This window comes from Asparagus officinalis, chromosome 4, assembly GCF_001876935.1.
Source record: "Asparagus officinalis chromosome 4, Aspof.V1, whole genome shotgun sequence".
NCBI classification, from domain to species: Eukaryota; Viridiplantae; Streptophyta; class Magnoliopsida; order Asparagales; family Asparagaceae; genus Asparagus; species Asparagus officinalis.
The window spans coordinates 121,142,343-121,158,903 of NC_033797.1; the positions used below are offsets into that span (position 1 = coordinate 121,142,343).

A 16,561-nucleotide genomic window follows, 5' to 3' on the forward strand; every position below is an offset into this window, starting at 1 on the left:
ATGTCAGGCTATCCGAAGCGATCTAAAAGCCAAGAAGAAAAATAAGTGACGCCCACAAAAGAGTCAATTGTGATGAGTACAATTAGATTCCAATCAACATAAGTCTGACAGCGTCTTCTAAAATTTTTGAGATGCGCAAAGTATTCCGAAATTCGTTCCGCAGTCAACCGCGAACTTTCGAAAAACTTTCGGAGGGGGTTCTGTATGTTGTATATATAAATCACAGGATGGATTAGGCTAATCCCTATCAAGCCGATGATAATGGAGTTACAATCAGACCGACTTTCTAATACACTTGCATCGCGCAAACTCTGCAACCTGCTATAAAACAAGGCCTCAGTCTCTAGATGCATTGATCTTGTATTGGCTGCGACAACAGCATGACTAATATTATATTAGCAACTATTAGAGATGGCTGAGAGCAGTGTATATGATTTCAGAAATAAAAGGTTGGGCTTAAGTTGGTGAGCTCGCTTGGTAGAAGAGCTGTGGCAAATATCCAACTTCAAAACACTAGGATGTTGATATCCGCGTCAAGCTCTCACAACGAAAGCTGACACAAATAGGCTTTCGGTCGACAGTTCGGAAAGGGCAAATTAGGAGACTTTCACACAGATAGAGAACAGTTACAATTTGACGACACTTCGACAGCGATGAAACCCTATTCAGTGGCCTTCCACGGATTCGTTGTGAGAGTTAGCAATCTGACGACTCTCATATGCTTATAACAGCCCAAAACAATAACAATGGCTTGCCATGTCATCGGCAGCGATGTTACAAGTCAACAATCCTCTATCAAACGTAGACAGTTTAATTCCTGGCGTTTCTCAAATTCGATAACGCGACACACTTGTTGCGTTTCTCAGCTACAGCGAATGTCTAAGCTCTGCAACGCAGAGTTCAAGCACCAAACGCACGACGATAACGTGCGTTCACAATAGTTCGACAACTGTGTCGCAAACTCTGGAACGAGAGTTGAGCTTACAACGGCACACGGCCTGAGTGTCTTCAAATCTGCTAAGCAGAGATTTAAACTCTGGATCTCCAAGCCTTAGACGCAGAGTTAAAGCCCATAATCGCCAACTGAGGCGTTTTTGACTTGTTCAAACCAAGTCAACGCCCTCACCGTTATCCACGTTCTTGAGGGATTCTCGGCCACCAAGGACGGAAATAGGGGTTGGTTGCACTCCCACATCACCCTATAAATAACCAACTTACTCAACTGAGTAACGGGGTTGGCGGGTTGATAGGTGGATCAATCGGTTTCTGGAGATCAAAAACGAACGCAAAGAAGTTGAGGGGAGCTGGTATCAAAACCACCCCAAGGTCAATTCGGCAGTTGGTATCGGGAAGAGATCTTCGGGAGATCAAGGAACTTGATCAATCGATAGTTAATCAAATCCCGAAGGATCCTTCATCAAAGGTAATCATCCCTTGCAATAACCAGAATTTGTCGGTTCCAACAAACTCTGTTACAAGAGTTTCTCTCTGGTTCTTAAACTCGTTAAGAGTTCTTAATTATTTTGCAACGGCAAGTTAATCACATCAAACCCAGACATTTCGTTTTCAAACAACATCTTAATCAGAGTTTTAACCGTTCAGAGTTCTTTACACTCGTTAAAGTTCTAAAGCCGAAGTCCATCAAGATTCAATTGTTCAGTAAAGAAGGACGGTCGGATCGTCAACGGAGAGGCAAGTTGACGCGATCAATCGAAGGAGGCACTCCCGGTCTACGCAATAGAGAACGCTGCAGTTTAAAGAAGGGGAGAATGCAAATTCATTCTCCTCTTTTTGTGAATCGGGAATCAAAATTGTTATCGATTTTGATTTTGAGAGAATACAAGTCAAATTTTCTTTCTTTGTCTTTTTACATCAAATTTCCAACAAACAATGACAACTAAAATATCATTTATAAACTTTTCACCATTCACACCATAAATCAAACCAAAGAAATATTTGATTACAATCATTTTGTATCTTGGATCAAGAAAAGTAACAACCGCAAAAATCTTATTGCACATATCCTAATATTTATCAAAAAAAAATTCATTGCAAAAGCCATAGTCATAATTGTATCATCATTGCTTTTTAACCACTCTATAAGAAGCAAATGAATTTCACAAAATTCTTCAAACAAAAGATTGCAAGTAGGATAAATAGTGCGGAGAGGAGATTTGTTGCATCATAAAAATGTTTTTAACATTTACTCAATGTTTCAACATGATTCCATTCTTCCTCCGATGGACAATGAAGATATTTATCATCTCTAAGCTCAAATCTATTAAAAGCCACTTTATACTTTAAAGCAATCATCAACATTAGATAAGTAAAATTCCATCAAGTACAACAATCTAGAACAAGACATTTTTCCTTTTCCATATTAGCTTGTTTAGCAACATGATAAAAATTCTCCTCCATTTTTGGTGAACATGTAACATACTTAACACTAGCTTGTTTAGCAACATGATAAAAATTCTCCTCCATTTTTGGTGAACATGTAACATACTTAACACTAAGCCTTACTTTTTCAATAGCTTTAGTGATAACTTTTAAACCCTCCTGAATAATAAGATTAAATATATGTGTTCTACATCTTACATGAAAAAAGACTCCGCCACAAGGTAGCCACTTTTTAAGACGTTCTTTTCCCAATTTCACTGCAACATCATTAGCTTTATCATTATCCACTGTAATCGACAATATCTTATTATCAATTTTCCACTCAAGCAAACACGAAATTAATACATTGCAAATGTCTTTCCCCATAGAACTATGAACTTTGATAAATCCGATGATCCATTTTTGTAGTTTCCATGATTCATCAACAAAGTGAGCGGTGATGTACAAATAAGACAAATTTTGTGATAATGATGTCCATTTATACATTGTTAAACTTATTCTTATATAAGATTTCGCAAACAAGTCCAATAGAGATTTTTTATAATCTTCATAAATCTTTATACACAACTTTGTGATATGTGTACGTTTTGGAACCTTGTGATTTGGACGGAGAGAATGAACATACTTGAGGAAAAACTCATGTGTTACAATGTTAAATGGATATTCGTGCACGATTATTGCCTTTGCAAGCAAATTTTGACTCTCCTCATTATCAAATTGATAATTACTAAGTGAACAAGTCCCATCTTCATTTTTCATAGTAGCTTGAACCAATTGTTGATGAATATCAGGTCTTTTCTTTTTAGAACATCTCACAATGTGATTTTTAAGATGGGAAATACCCCTGATACTACGTCCATCAGCTTCAAATGAGCAATGTTTGCATTTGGCTCTAATGATTTTTGTGACAACCTCTTTCCCATCAACTATTTTCTTTTCTATTTTATCTATTTTATCAAAATCTTTCCACACTTCAGAATAACATCTTCTTTTCTTTTCAGGTTTTTCATCAATTTTACTTGAAGATTCCTCAACCACGGGTTCAACAGTAGGTTCAATATTAGGCTCAACAGTTTGTTCTTCGTTAGACGCTTGAATCGAAGGATTAGACATGATTTCTATTCAATTAAATTAAAAAAACTTAATCAAAAATCTTATACACATATGAAAGAAGATATTGTCAATGAATTTAAAGCAGAGTTTCAATTCGACCTTATGAAGAAGATGGCGGATCCGACAAAGATGAAGCGGGCGAGATCCGACGGCCTGAGGGTGAGGGCGACAGCCTGAGGGTATAAGATCCGATGGCCTAAGGGTGAGGGCGACGGCCTGAGGGCAAGATTCGACGGATCAAAAGAATTAATAGATTATTAAAATATGTATAAATTGGTGTAAGTTAACTAACTTCATTTAGTAACAGTCTAACAGATCAAAAGAATCAGCAACAACAAAATCCAATTTTTACGGTTTAAAAGAGATTGGTTAAGAAAATTATTGAGTGGGTATTAACTAAAACAAAAAAATCCACTAGAAATTTGCAGGAAAAGTGCATAAAAATGGCAAATAAGAGCAGAAAGAAACGATCTTTGACCAACCTTGAGAGTGGAATATTCTGGCTGTGAGATCGCCGAAAATATCCTGTCACCGTCGCTGGCGAGAAGGTAGAGGAGAAGTGGAGGAGACGAGGAGTTTGAGCACGACTTGTAGCAATTTGAGGGAGGCGGCCTGAGGAGTTTGAGGGCCGGAGTGGACTGGAAAGTGGAGAGTGGAGAGTGGAGATTGGAGAATCGTAGAGGTTGATGGAGTGGAGCACTGGAGAGTTGAGGCGGCCTGAGGGCTGAGGGTAAGGACCTAGGGTTTTTTCCTTTTTATTTTTGGTTTTGGGTTAGCCGGTTTGTAACTATAAATTTGGGACCTAATTACGTGAATCACTATTACATTACGGATATCCGTATCAGCAACCCTCATATCCGTTACTGAATCCGTATCCGGAAAAAAAAATCCAAAACTAGATCCGTATTCGTTACCATATCCGTCCGGTTTCAAAATTAGCCTACCATATCCACATCCGTTCGGATACGAATGCGGATCGGTTCAGATCTATCCGAACCGTTTGGCACCCCTAAGTGAGAGACTCCACTAATTGTACTTTACACATTTACGTCCTTACAAGTTTCGAATATTATTACATTTCTTTCTCCTAAAAATTTAGAATTTATACGTAAAGCAGATGACAATAAGAACAAAATCATTATGTAAGTTTTCACAAGCCACTACTATCTCTTCTTCTTTGAGAAACTAAATAACATGTCTCTCACAATAATTTTGGTCATGAGATGAACAGTTGTTCTGGTTGATATACAATGACATTGTAAATCACAAAATAAAATAAAATAAAATAATGATTCAATAAATAAATTAAATAACATTGAGAATGGAAGAGAAACAAGAAGGAGAGAGAGAAGACACTTGAAATTATGTGGCAAATTAATATAAGTTTACGCTTTTGTTTCTCAATCTTTTTACGAATGTCAATAAAGTATTGTCTCTCAATATAGTTACAAATGATGAAAGAAGATGTAGGTGCGAAAGCTAAAATAGACTTAAAAAGAAAATAACTTGTAAATCATATATAATATTTTTGTATTGCTTTCGATTTTTTTTTCAATCGAAAATATTGCTGTAAATAATTAATATTACACTAAGTGTTTGCACCAATATTTGAAAAAAATGCACATACTAAAAATTGAACTTTTGTTTACTAAACTAAAAAAATATGAGATAATAGAAAATTTTATCCAATGAGGAAGAAAACATCTTTAAATCCATAATAGACTTGGTGATACATCAAGCTTCGTTTAAATCTAGCATGATAAATTTTAAATAGCTAAAATATTACTTTAACCTATAAAGTGACACCTCTAACCAATAAGGCCTAAAAAATAACGCCAACGATAATAACACCTATGGATTGACATACTTAATCATTTACACTTACTCTGATCACTGATGCTTTAATTTGAGTTGAAAAATTATGATTTTTTGCATGTATAGTCCTCATATCTGTCATACTTACCATTAAGCCATGAATTAAAAAATCTGTATAAAAACCCAACTCTTTATTTCTTCTCAACCTCTCTCTCCTCACTCCCCTTACTTTCCTCCTCCTCTTCTCTCCTCCATTCTGTCCTTCCCTTCCATTGCAATGAGAGAATAAAGTGAGATTGAGCGAAGGAACAGGGGAGGGGGGAGCAAGAGAAGATTGCAATGAGAGAATAAAGTGAGATTGAGCGGAGGAACATGGATGGAGAAGGAGGTGAGCATGAGGATTTTGGAAAGGAGGAAAGGGAAAAGAGAGTAAGAGAGCGAGAAGAGGTGGGCAAAGTAGATGATTTTGGGAAGGAGGAAATGAGAGAGTGAGTAATTTTGAGAAAGAGAAAAGTAGAGAGGGTGTAATTTTGGCAAGTGTGAGAATTTTGGGAAAGAGGAAAGGGGAGAGGGAGTAATTTTGAGAAAGAAGAAAGTAGAGAGGGTGTGAGAAGGGAGAAAAGGAGGCTGAAGGAGATGATGGAGAGGGAGGGTGGTGGGGGGATGGGAGCAGGGGGTTGGAGAGAGGGAGAGAAATAATTTTTTTTGTAAATATTTTGAATTTTAGAAGGCAAATTTGTAAGTGTTACATATATGAGGGGTATATGTGCAAAAATTCCTCTCAAATAAAAGTTCTAGCGATTAGAGTTGGTGCAAATAGTTTAGCGTGTCAATTTATATGTGTTATTATCACCGACGTCACTTTTTAAGTCATGATTAGTTGGTATCACTTTATAGGATAAAGTGGTATTTTAGCTAATTTTAAACTGAATTTATGTTAGATCTTTTCTTTGAGAATATAAGTCAATTTCTACAAATTATTTTCTAAGTTATTTTCTGAGACTTGAACATAAAAATAATATTCAATATCTATACAATCAAAAACATTTATTTGAGAAACCATTATATTTTCTTAATAGTTAAGTTATTACGTCAACAACTTTAAAAATTTATATCTTGATTTTTCTATAGCTACTTCTTGTTTACAAACTAATCTTTCACTAGTTTTTTTTGCTAAATATAAAAATGGGGAGATCTAACAAAAAAAATTCAATGCTTTGAGTGACTTCAAAATATTAAGATTTAAGGGACTAATATAAAAAAAAATCCAAGAAACTTTCTCCATGAAAAATGGCTAAATAATACTTAAAATACCTAATAGTTTTACTCACTTTGTACTCATATACATTCGCTAGTTTTTCACAACATCTATATACCCTAAATTCTTTACAAATAAAAAGTTAATACCCTCTATTATGTTAATGAGAAAATTTTCGCTCGAGTGTTCTGATATAATACTTAAAAATTAATTTATCATGTGAGTGTCATATATAAAATTTTAGATTTCTATAAAAAGATGATACTAATATGCAAATTTCAAGCAACTTTTAGGTTACATAAGTTCTGTAAAAAAAAAACAGGAGAGAGTATATTAGTTTAAAGTGAATGAAACAGGTTTTTAAGTGCTATTCAGACGTTTGCAAACTAACCTTTCTCAAGGGTGCATATGAAAATTTTCTACAAGTCCTTCGGAAGAAGGCAACCGGCTATTGCCGGTAAAAAGGAAGTGAAAGTTTCCGAAAAAAGGGGGTGTTGATATCATCAGCCTGAGGATTTGATCAAATCCAAATGGAACTTGACATCCGCAAAGACTCGACTCATCGCTCTCCATCTCTCATCAGAGAAGAAGAAAGGAAAAGAAACGAAGGGAAACTCCCATTTACGAAGAAGAAAGGAGGTGTATTTATAACTTATAAAAGATACAGAACCTTAACCCTAACCCTAACCCTAGAAAATTATATACAATCAAAAGTGACAAGAGCCTTAAAGAGGAGGAAGAAGAAGGAGAACAAGTCGAGAAGCTCTGTCTCTATTTCCCAGTAAGTGGTACTTCCTTTATACTTTGTTAAGGTTTGGAGAATTGGGTTCCTCAAAGAAAGGATTTTGACCCCAGTGAAGTGTCAAAGATTGGATTTTTAGCACCTTGTAGATACTACAAGATCTGATTTTGTTTTGCTCTGCACTCTCTGTTATTTGACGCCAACATAAATTTAGTATTGGATATAGGATTCCTTCTCCAGTTGCTTCTTTTTTTTTTCGGTGTTGTAGCCCGCCCTTTTGATACCCCATGGAATTGTTTAGGGATCTAGAGGATGTTAATAATGTTTGAGCTGAAGGGTTCATTTTGTTGCTTACATTAATCTAATTCCTTCACACTATAGCTTGAATATGATGCCCTCGGGGCCTCCGACTCCGGTCGGTGGCGGGGCCCAGCTCCCACTTCTCCGGTCGAGCTCCGGGTTATTGGGCGGTGGAGCCCAACCGAACCCGGTTAACTCTCAACAGCCCTTCTCCTCTTTTGTCTCCCCTCGAACCCAATTCAACGCCAGTAACAATAATAACAGCATGAGCATACTTGGAAACATCTCCAATGTTTCCTCCCTCATTAACCAGTCAATGTCAAATGGAGCGGGCCTTCAGCATTTGGGCTCCGGTGAGCCGGACCCGCTTTCTTTTGCATCGTCGGGTGTCCCTGGGGACCATTCGCAACCTCAGCAGCAGTTCTCAGTTCCTCAGCAGCAGCAACAGATTCGAGGGGGATTGTCCGCCGTCAAATTGGAGGCCCAAATGGGCTCTTTGGATCAAAATGGTCCAAATTCGCAGCAACTGCAGACTCTACGAAGCATTGGGGGAGTCAAAATGGAACCACAACAGTTGCAAACGATAAGAAGTTTGGGCACGGTTAAAATGGAACCACATAATGATTCTTCGATATTGTTACAACAGCAACAACAGCACTTACTGCAGATGTCAAGGCAGTCTCAGTTGAATCTCTTGCAGCAGCAGCGAGTTATGCAGCTTCAACAGCAGCAGCAGCTTCTTAGGGGGCTTCCACCTCGAGCCCAATTGCAACAGCAGCAACTTCAACAGAATCTTCCTTTGAGAGCTCAGTTGAAAACAAGCAACTATGAGCCTGGACTTTGTGCTCGGCGATTGACACAGTATATGTATCATCAGCAGCGTAGACCTGAAGTATGCTTTATTTGTTATCAGTGCTTCATATGTTCATATACTTTTGTTTCCGGCTTCTCCTTATGCGATTCACGGGGATGCAGGATAATAATATTGAATTTTGGAGAAAATTTGTGGGAGAGTTCTTTGCTCCTAATGCTAAGAAGAGGTGGTGTGTTTCACTTTATGGAAGCGGACGTCAAACTACTGGTGTCTTCCCTCAGGTATTTTGACCTCTTCTATGAGGTTTACAGGCAAATTTTGTCATATTGCTATAGGTACTGTATATAGATTTCGCTTTCCTTTTTAGTGTATACTATTTAGGTAGTTGTATATATTATCCTAGCATGGGAACATTGCATTATACAGTGAATATTATACTGGTTTTTCAGGATGTATGGCATTGTGAAATATGCAACCGCAAGCCTGGACGTGGTTTTGGTACGTGCATTTCTACTTCAATTTCTTTTTCCATTTTTTCTCACTATATATTCTTGTTTAATATTGGAATGTTGTCCTTCATCAATTGTTTAATGACCCTTTTACTGATGAATATCCTGTCTTGAGCCAGATCCTGCTTTGATTCATGTCTTGTTTTGTGAACATATCTTTTCAGAGACGACGGCTGAGGTTCTGCCAAGACTATGTCAAATTAAATATGCTAGTGGTACTTTAGAGGAACTACTTTATGTAGATATGCCTCGTGAATCTCACAACATAATGGGGCAAATTGTCTTGGATTATCCTAAAGCAATCCAAGAGAGTGTATTTGAGCAGCTCCGTGTGGTACGCGATGGCCATCTACGTATTGTTTTCAATCTTGATCTAAAGGTATAAATGTTGCTGTTTCAGCATATATGATATCTTATGGTTAATAAGTTTCATAACCATCTACATATTTATTTATTTTTTAACTTCTACATGATATAAACAGCCTAGTTCATGTTTTGATTTTTCTCCAGATTTCTTCGTGGGAGTTTTGTGCTAGAAAACATGAGGAGCTTATACCACGGAGGCTAATAATACCTCAGGTACCAACTTATTGTTTGTCATATTAATAATCATTTGAGTGAACTATTTTTTCTAACCATATCTACGGATTGTGATGTCTTATAATTTGATAGATAATTGATCAGATGATTGATGTTTCTTCTGTTCAGGTGAGCCAACTGGGGGCCGTGGTTCAAAAATATCAGAACGCAGTTCAAAATGCGTCTTCTGGTTTATCTACTCAGGATTTGCAAAACAGTTGTAATTCGTAAGTCTCTCAATGCCCAAATAGAATTTTAGTATGTTTTCTTTCCTCAGTTTTTGTAGTTTGAAAATTTTGATGCTTAAGATTGATACAATCATACTTCAATTATGCTGTATAATTGTACATATGTATAAACGTGCTTGTATGCATAGAGATGATCTAAAGTGAAGATGCTTCCTGTACATGATTGGGTTGAACAGACAGAAGGTTAAGTCCTGAAAGGAATGAAGATAATAGAAGAATGTCTCAGCCTTAAGGGAGGAGAGAAGGGAATATTTTATGTTGTACGAGTTTAATGATTGCAAATGCATCTTAACACTACGTGGGTTCACAAAAGGAAGAAGGAAAAGCTCCCAGATGAAGTTATGAAAATATACATTTGACTTGGATTCTAGAGTGTTTATAGTTGTTTGATTAGGTTATTTGAGCATTTGATCAATTATCGTAAAATTTTAAGTAAGTCTCTTATTGTCTATTGTTTGTCATTTGTAGCTTTATTGATAAAAACAATTCTTCTTAGACAATTCTTCTTTAACTCTACCTAGGATTTAAGGAAGTGCCTATTATTAATAAAGAACATACTCTTTCATGTAAGCAATTAGTGATTGATCATTGAAGAAAAATAAAGTTCCACTGATTGAGAATTGAGTGGTGTGAGGCCAACCATCTGGTACACAAAGGCACTTTCTGTAATTATAGTTCATCTTCCTTTATATTGCTCCGCCGTGAGTCATTTGGGTGGTTGCTCCTGTTGAGGATGAAATGAGAGCAAATAGTTTGAGATGATTTGGTCGTGTGCGACAAAGGCCATTAAATGCATCAGTTAGGAGTATTTGTAAAATTATAATTAAGGGTGCGAGATGTTAGCCTAAGAGAACTTGGTTGGAAGCAGTTAAGGACATGATAATGATTAATTTAGTAGAGGAGATGACCCTTAAGAGAATTGAATGGAAGAATAGGATTTGTGTAACCCTCAAGAGAATTGAATGGAAGAATAGGATTCATGTAGCCGATCCTAAAATTTTGTGATAAAAGCTTTGTTGTCTTATGTATTGGTTGGTGGTTAGTGAAGCTTTTTGAGATATAAAACTACTTTCTATCAATTAAGATATATTCTATCTAACTAAAAGCTACTTTTGCAAACAAATCCATCTAGAGCTTATATATGCTATTTCCTTGATTCTGATGACTATATAAATCTAAATATCATGAGATATACTATTTCAATATAGTATTCAGATTAGTCTTTGACTATGTGTGCTATGTCCGACATTTTCACCCACCTTTTTTTCAAAGTTTTGTACATACACTACCATGTGAAATCATTGTGTACTCTTTATCCTTTGCATTTTGTTTGCATGTAGTATTGCTGCTGTTATCATTCGCTTGCACCCAAGGATTTTATATAAACAGCTTCTTGTCTTAGTTTTACTCAAAAGCCTTTTATTTTTACATATGATGGAGAACTATTATGTGCACTATATTGTTTTATGGATAGGCAATAGTCTTAGGAATGATTATGGCTATGTTATTATTTATTCTTTGGTAATTCTTCACTTTCAGCATTCTCTTTTAGTCCACTGTTACTATACATCCAGTAGTAATATAAGCTTGCTCTTGGAAATGGATATGGCTGTATATTTGTTTATCATGCCTTACTTTTGAATGCCTTTTCAAGTTGTAATCTGTCTTTGTTAATTTAAGTACTTTTATGTTGTATAGGTAATTTCTTTTGAGTTAGCTTGGGATCTTAATAATACATTATGAGCTATCCATGTTCAATCAGTTTATGTATAATGTTTGGATTTGCCTCTCAGCTTCGTGGCTTCTACACGCCAATTAGCTAAAGCTTTGGAGGTGCCTCTGGTAAATGATCTAGGATACACGAAAAGATATGTTCGCTGCCTTCAGGTACACCCTTTCTGTTACTCTTGATGTGTTCCTTTCTATCTTTGTTTTTTGTTTGAGTCTTTTGACGGATGAATTGAATTTCTGTTTCATTATCTGGAACCTTTGTGTGGATTGTCTTCTTTTGTAGTGTAGCAAAACTTTGCTTTTTTCCTTATTTTAGGGTTTACTTACCACTACATTACAAATTCTAACTATGGTTAGTGAATCTTAAGTCAAATTAGATTAGTAAATGTTACTATGTTGTGAAATATTTGCTGAGGGAACATCACCCTCTTGTCATTGTGAGCCCTTGTCATTGTGAGCCCTTGCTTTAGTGCGCATGCGCATGCTCACACACATACGTATGGGTGCTGGCATTGTTTTAAATATCCCGACATGACTTGATATATCCGCCGATATATCCTTTTACAGGGCTTGCCGCAACCGATATGGTCTTTAAATATCCTTTACTGCTTTTTGGCTATTTTGAATGATAAATCTCCGATATGGCCGATATATTAGCCGATATGTGGACCAATATATCTTTTTATATAGCTTGTTGCAAAATAATATACCGTGTTTGGAATTTTTGGGCGAGATATCAAGATTTCCCCATTATATCAAATGACATTTTGTTTACCGCTTTTTGGCTATTTTGAGTGATAAATCTCCGATATGGCCGATATATTAGCCGATATGTGGACCAATATATCTTTTTATATAGCTTGTTGCAAAATAATATACCGTGTTTGGAATTTTTGGGCGAGATATCAAGATTTCTCCATTATATCAAATGGCATTTTTCCTTAAAAAGCAGATCGAATGTTGCAACGTTGCTTTGCACTTTTGTTTGTTTTAGAAGGTTGATTAGTGATCCTAAATATATATTATTCATATTTTGTATGCTTAAATTTTCATTACGTATGTTGAGATTATATTTTAATGCATTATACTATGTATGCAAACATTCATTATGGCATTCCGATATTTATCACATATCCCCGATATTTTCCCGATATCCGCAATCTGATATGAATTTTGGCCATCCGATATTTCCCCGATATCCGATATTTAAAACCTTGGGTGCTGGGACAGGCACAAATTTGTTGAGTAGCTTTGGTTAGTCTATAAGTTCTTCATAAATATAAATGCGAGAAAATAAATACAGATGAGAAACTTAAGATGACGTGAGAGTAGTTAAAATAATTGATTGGACATTCCAAGAGAAGTTATGCAGACTGTTACCTAGCTGATGTTTCTAAATCAATATTATCGCTTAATGAATTATGATCATGTATTTCATTGTTAACCTTAAATTGCATTTAAATCAATGATTCAGTTTTCCTTTGATCCATTGAGCTGTCAATAGTTGTTTTGTATTCGAAGGCTTGTAAGTTTAGATTATAGATCGAGTGTTTCTGAAGTTAGGGAGGCGCTACAGGCACATCCTCGGGCACACCTCCGGCCACATCCCTCCTCTATCTACAGTGCAGGGGGTCCCACATGATATTTTTTAAAAAATCTCAAGTGGGGCCCCCTGCGCTGTAGATAGAGGAGGGATGTGGCCGGAGGGTGTGTCCAAGGGTGTGCCTCTATCATTTCTCCTGAACTTAACCATACAGAACTGACAATATCATTGTAAAATAAACGAGGTCCATTTATGAGGGTGTTTTTTTGCCTTTTCTTTTATTTGTGTTAGGGGAGGGGGTTATATTTAGAACCTATTAAGTTATGTTAGCTTTTAAGATCTGATTAAGTTACATCAGCCTTTTGCTTCCATGATAAAAAAATTTATAAACTGTTTAGATAGAATAGTCATTTATTTGGTCAAACGCAGCTTAGGTGAGCCTGGAAACTGAGAAACACAGAGGTTACTATTTGATTAGCACAATCACCGCCATGTAATCTCAAATAACCTTTTTTACAGTCGATCAATATGATGTACTAATTAATCTTCCCCATGACTTACATATTAACAACATGTCCCCACTTACAAGAATAGGTTTTAGACCCAGCCCAAGTGTCAGTGAAATGCATTTTCAGTATTTTGATGCTAAGTGCTAATGTTTGTCTGTTATATTTTTTCCTCATTTCATATTGATCTTCTATATTATGCGAGATTAATCGAGAGGGAGTGATGTTGCTGTTTGATGTTTAATAAATGAAATGTACAGATATCCGAGGTGGTGAATAGCATGAAGGATCTGATTGATTACAGCAGAGAAACAGGGACTGGACCTATGGGTAAGATTTTTATATGCAAATTAAACAATCCGTCACTGGTCTTTTTGATTCTTTAATTTTTCTGGACGCTGGTGGGCAAGTTTTCAAATTTTCCTTTTTTCCATACAAAAATTAATATGGTTAATCACAGATATACTCACTCTTGGCCACTTGGCTTCGATCTCTTATTAATGATGTTAAGACTTTTGTTAGTGAGTCAGTACCTGGTTTCACATGTTAAGATATGCACAACCTGTACTCATTTAAAAGGAGAAAACAGTTAAGTCCTCTACCGCTTTACCGATCTTCCTTCATCTTATGTCGCATTTGTGATCTTCAAGATGAGATACAATGAGATTAAATCCAAGAAATTCATTTGCCATAATAACCAACTTAAAAGAAAACGAGAAGACCAGTTCATGTAAAATGGGTTACTTGACTGCCAAAAATGTCCCATCTTTTCCCAGAATGAACCAGCCCCACAACATTCAGAGAGGGAAATAGGTATGATTGGATTGCAGAGAGAAGTTGTTATCACTTTTCTCTTCTAGTAGTCGCAAATTAGACAATCCACGAAGAAAAAAAGGCCAATGGGATAAAAGCAGAAGACAAGCTTCGGTTTGTAGCTGATTCGAAATGAGAATACAATTTCCTGAGGGTTTATTGATAAGAAAGAGGAAGTACAGAAGGATAGCTAGGGGATTATATAACCTTAAATATCACAGGCTAATAACATTCTCATTCTCACCCACCAAAGTCTGAACATAGGTAGTTCACCAGAGTAGGATTGTTCATATCCAAGTTAAGAGGTAACAACATGCGTTCAGTCAATATTACAGGGGTCTATCTGCAACAAACCTTAATTACATGTTGGTTCACTAATTTCTATAATTTTAACAGTCTTGATAAGTGATTTTCCTATTCTATTACAGATAGCTTGATCAACTTCCCGCGAAGAAATTTCAGTTCAGGAATCAATCCCCAACAACAATCCCAACAGCCAGAGGCTCAACATCAAACAATTGCACAAAACAATCATAATAATAACCATAGCACTGCTAACGCAACAATCATGCATCCTTCCTCATGCATAAATGGTGCCCCAAGTGTAAATAACTCCGTCAGTGGTCCATCATCAACCACCATTTCTGGCCTCCTTCAACACCAGAACTCAATGAATTCAAGACAAGATAACCATTTGGGAACCGTCAGTCGCCCCTATGGTGGCAATAACTCATCGCAAATACCGTCAACAAGCTCAACAAGTTCACTTCCTGAGCCTCAACCTAATACCGCTTCCCCTTTCTCTCCACCTACACCATCTACCTCAAACAATAATACCACTCAAAATACTGCAAATATGTCCTCAATGCAGCAGCAGCAACAGCAAGCACAGACTAACGAGCCCGACCCATCTGACTCACAAAGTTCAGTACAGCATATCCTTCAAGAGATGATGATGTGTTCATCACCGATGAACGGTGCAACTACTTCAGGGAATGAGATGAAGGGTATGAACGGAATTTCCCCCATGAATAGTTTTGGCATGGGATATGGGAACATTGGTGGAGTGGGTCCATCAGCGACTGTGAGTGGGCTCAGAGCGGCGACGGTGAATAATGCAATGGGCATGAATGGTAGAGTTGGAATGAACCACACGACACATAATAATGTGTTGGGCATGAACCATCAACAGCAGAATATGGGAAACAGGCTAATCGGTGGGCTTGGATCAGTTAATAACTTCGATAATTTTCAATTCGATTGGAAATCTTCAGGGTGATCGGCTTTCTAGTATACTCTCTTTGTGACACAACAGACTGGCAAAATTCTGCTATCATACCGGAGAAACTCTGGGCTTGTGTTTTGTTGCTGAATGTTGGCTGCTATACTGTAACTAATGTTTTACACGGCGAAGTATTTCTTAAATGAAAATTCATTGAGGACAAGAAAATACAAGAAGTGGACACCTGCCAGCGGGTTGATGATTTCTCTTATACAACAAAATTCGAAAGGACGATGAAAGAGATACAGTTAAGTTGTGAAGGAACGCTTTCGGTACCGACATCGTGGGCTTGATGATGGTACTTACATCTTGGACTAGAGCATTTTTGTAGACCAGCCTCCCCGCTCCACCCCACCCATTCCCGCCTTAATGTTGAATTTCTCAGCCTATATAAGTGCTGTAAATGCCGATGTGGTGTTCTTTTAAACTATTTTTTCCCATGTTGTTTGTCCACCATGTTGCCTGTGTATTATTTTTTTCCCCCTTGGGGGCAAAGTTTCTAATTAAAAGTTCCAAGATTTTGATGGTAATTGAGGGGTCTACTTAGACAAATTTGTAATTTGGACTTAAGAGTTAAAACACAATTCACTCAATGGTCCTCCAGTTACAAGGGTTTTTGTGGTGTATATGCCTCGTAAGTCATAAATCATGTGTATTAGTGAAAATACTCTTGAAATCTTAGTATTTTTAAAACTACATCCCAAATTAACATTGGCAAAAAAAAGACGTTCAAATCAATAAATCATCAATTTTGTTTGTTGGATATGTTGAGTAAAAATGTGACTATTTGATTGATATTTTTATGTCGTGGTTATAGATTAGCATGTAAAAGTTAATGATTTGTTGTTTTGGGGGCTTTTCATTACGGTTGATGAATCATGATTGAACAATCAACATGTAACTTCTTT

At 36.6% G+C, this 16,561-nt stretch overlaps 1 protein-coding gene across 1 annotated transcript; it reads left to right on the forward strand.

Moving 5' to 3' along the window:
* Nucleotides 7,095-16,246, forward strand: LOC109838050 (transcriptional corepressor SEUSS-like). The gene is made up of 10 exons (XM_020406498.1): nucleotides 7,095-7,367; nucleotides 7,710-8,520; nucleotides 8,604-8,723; nucleotides 8,892-8,940; nucleotides 9,116-9,330; nucleotides 9,462-9,530; nucleotides 9,660-9,757; nucleotides 11,572-11,665; nucleotides 13,819-13,888; nucleotides 14,800-16,246. The coding sequence occupies exons 1-10, from the start codon at nucleotides 7,117-7,119 to the stop codon at nucleotides 15,648-15,650; spliced, it is 2,628 nt and encodes an 875-aa protein (XP_020262087.1). The 5' UTR covers nucleotides 7,095-7,116; the 3' UTR covers nucleotides 15,651-16,246.

What these genes read in the sequence shown, in the direction of transcription:
- LOC109838050 (XM_020406498.1), top strand. Translation starts at nt 7,117, where the DNA reads ATGGAACTTGACATCCGCAAAGACTCGACTCATCGCTCTCCATCTCTC. An exon ending in CTACTGGTGTCTTCCCTCAG is followed by an intron (nt 8,724 to 8,891) that starts GTATTTTGACCT and finishes CTGGTTTTTCAG; the next exon opens with GATGTATGGCATTGTGAAAT. An exon ending in GATATGTTCGCTGCCTTCAG is followed by an intron (nt 11,666 to 13,818) that starts GTACACCCTTTC and finishes TGAAATGTACAG; the next exon opens with ATATCCGAGGTGGTGAATAG.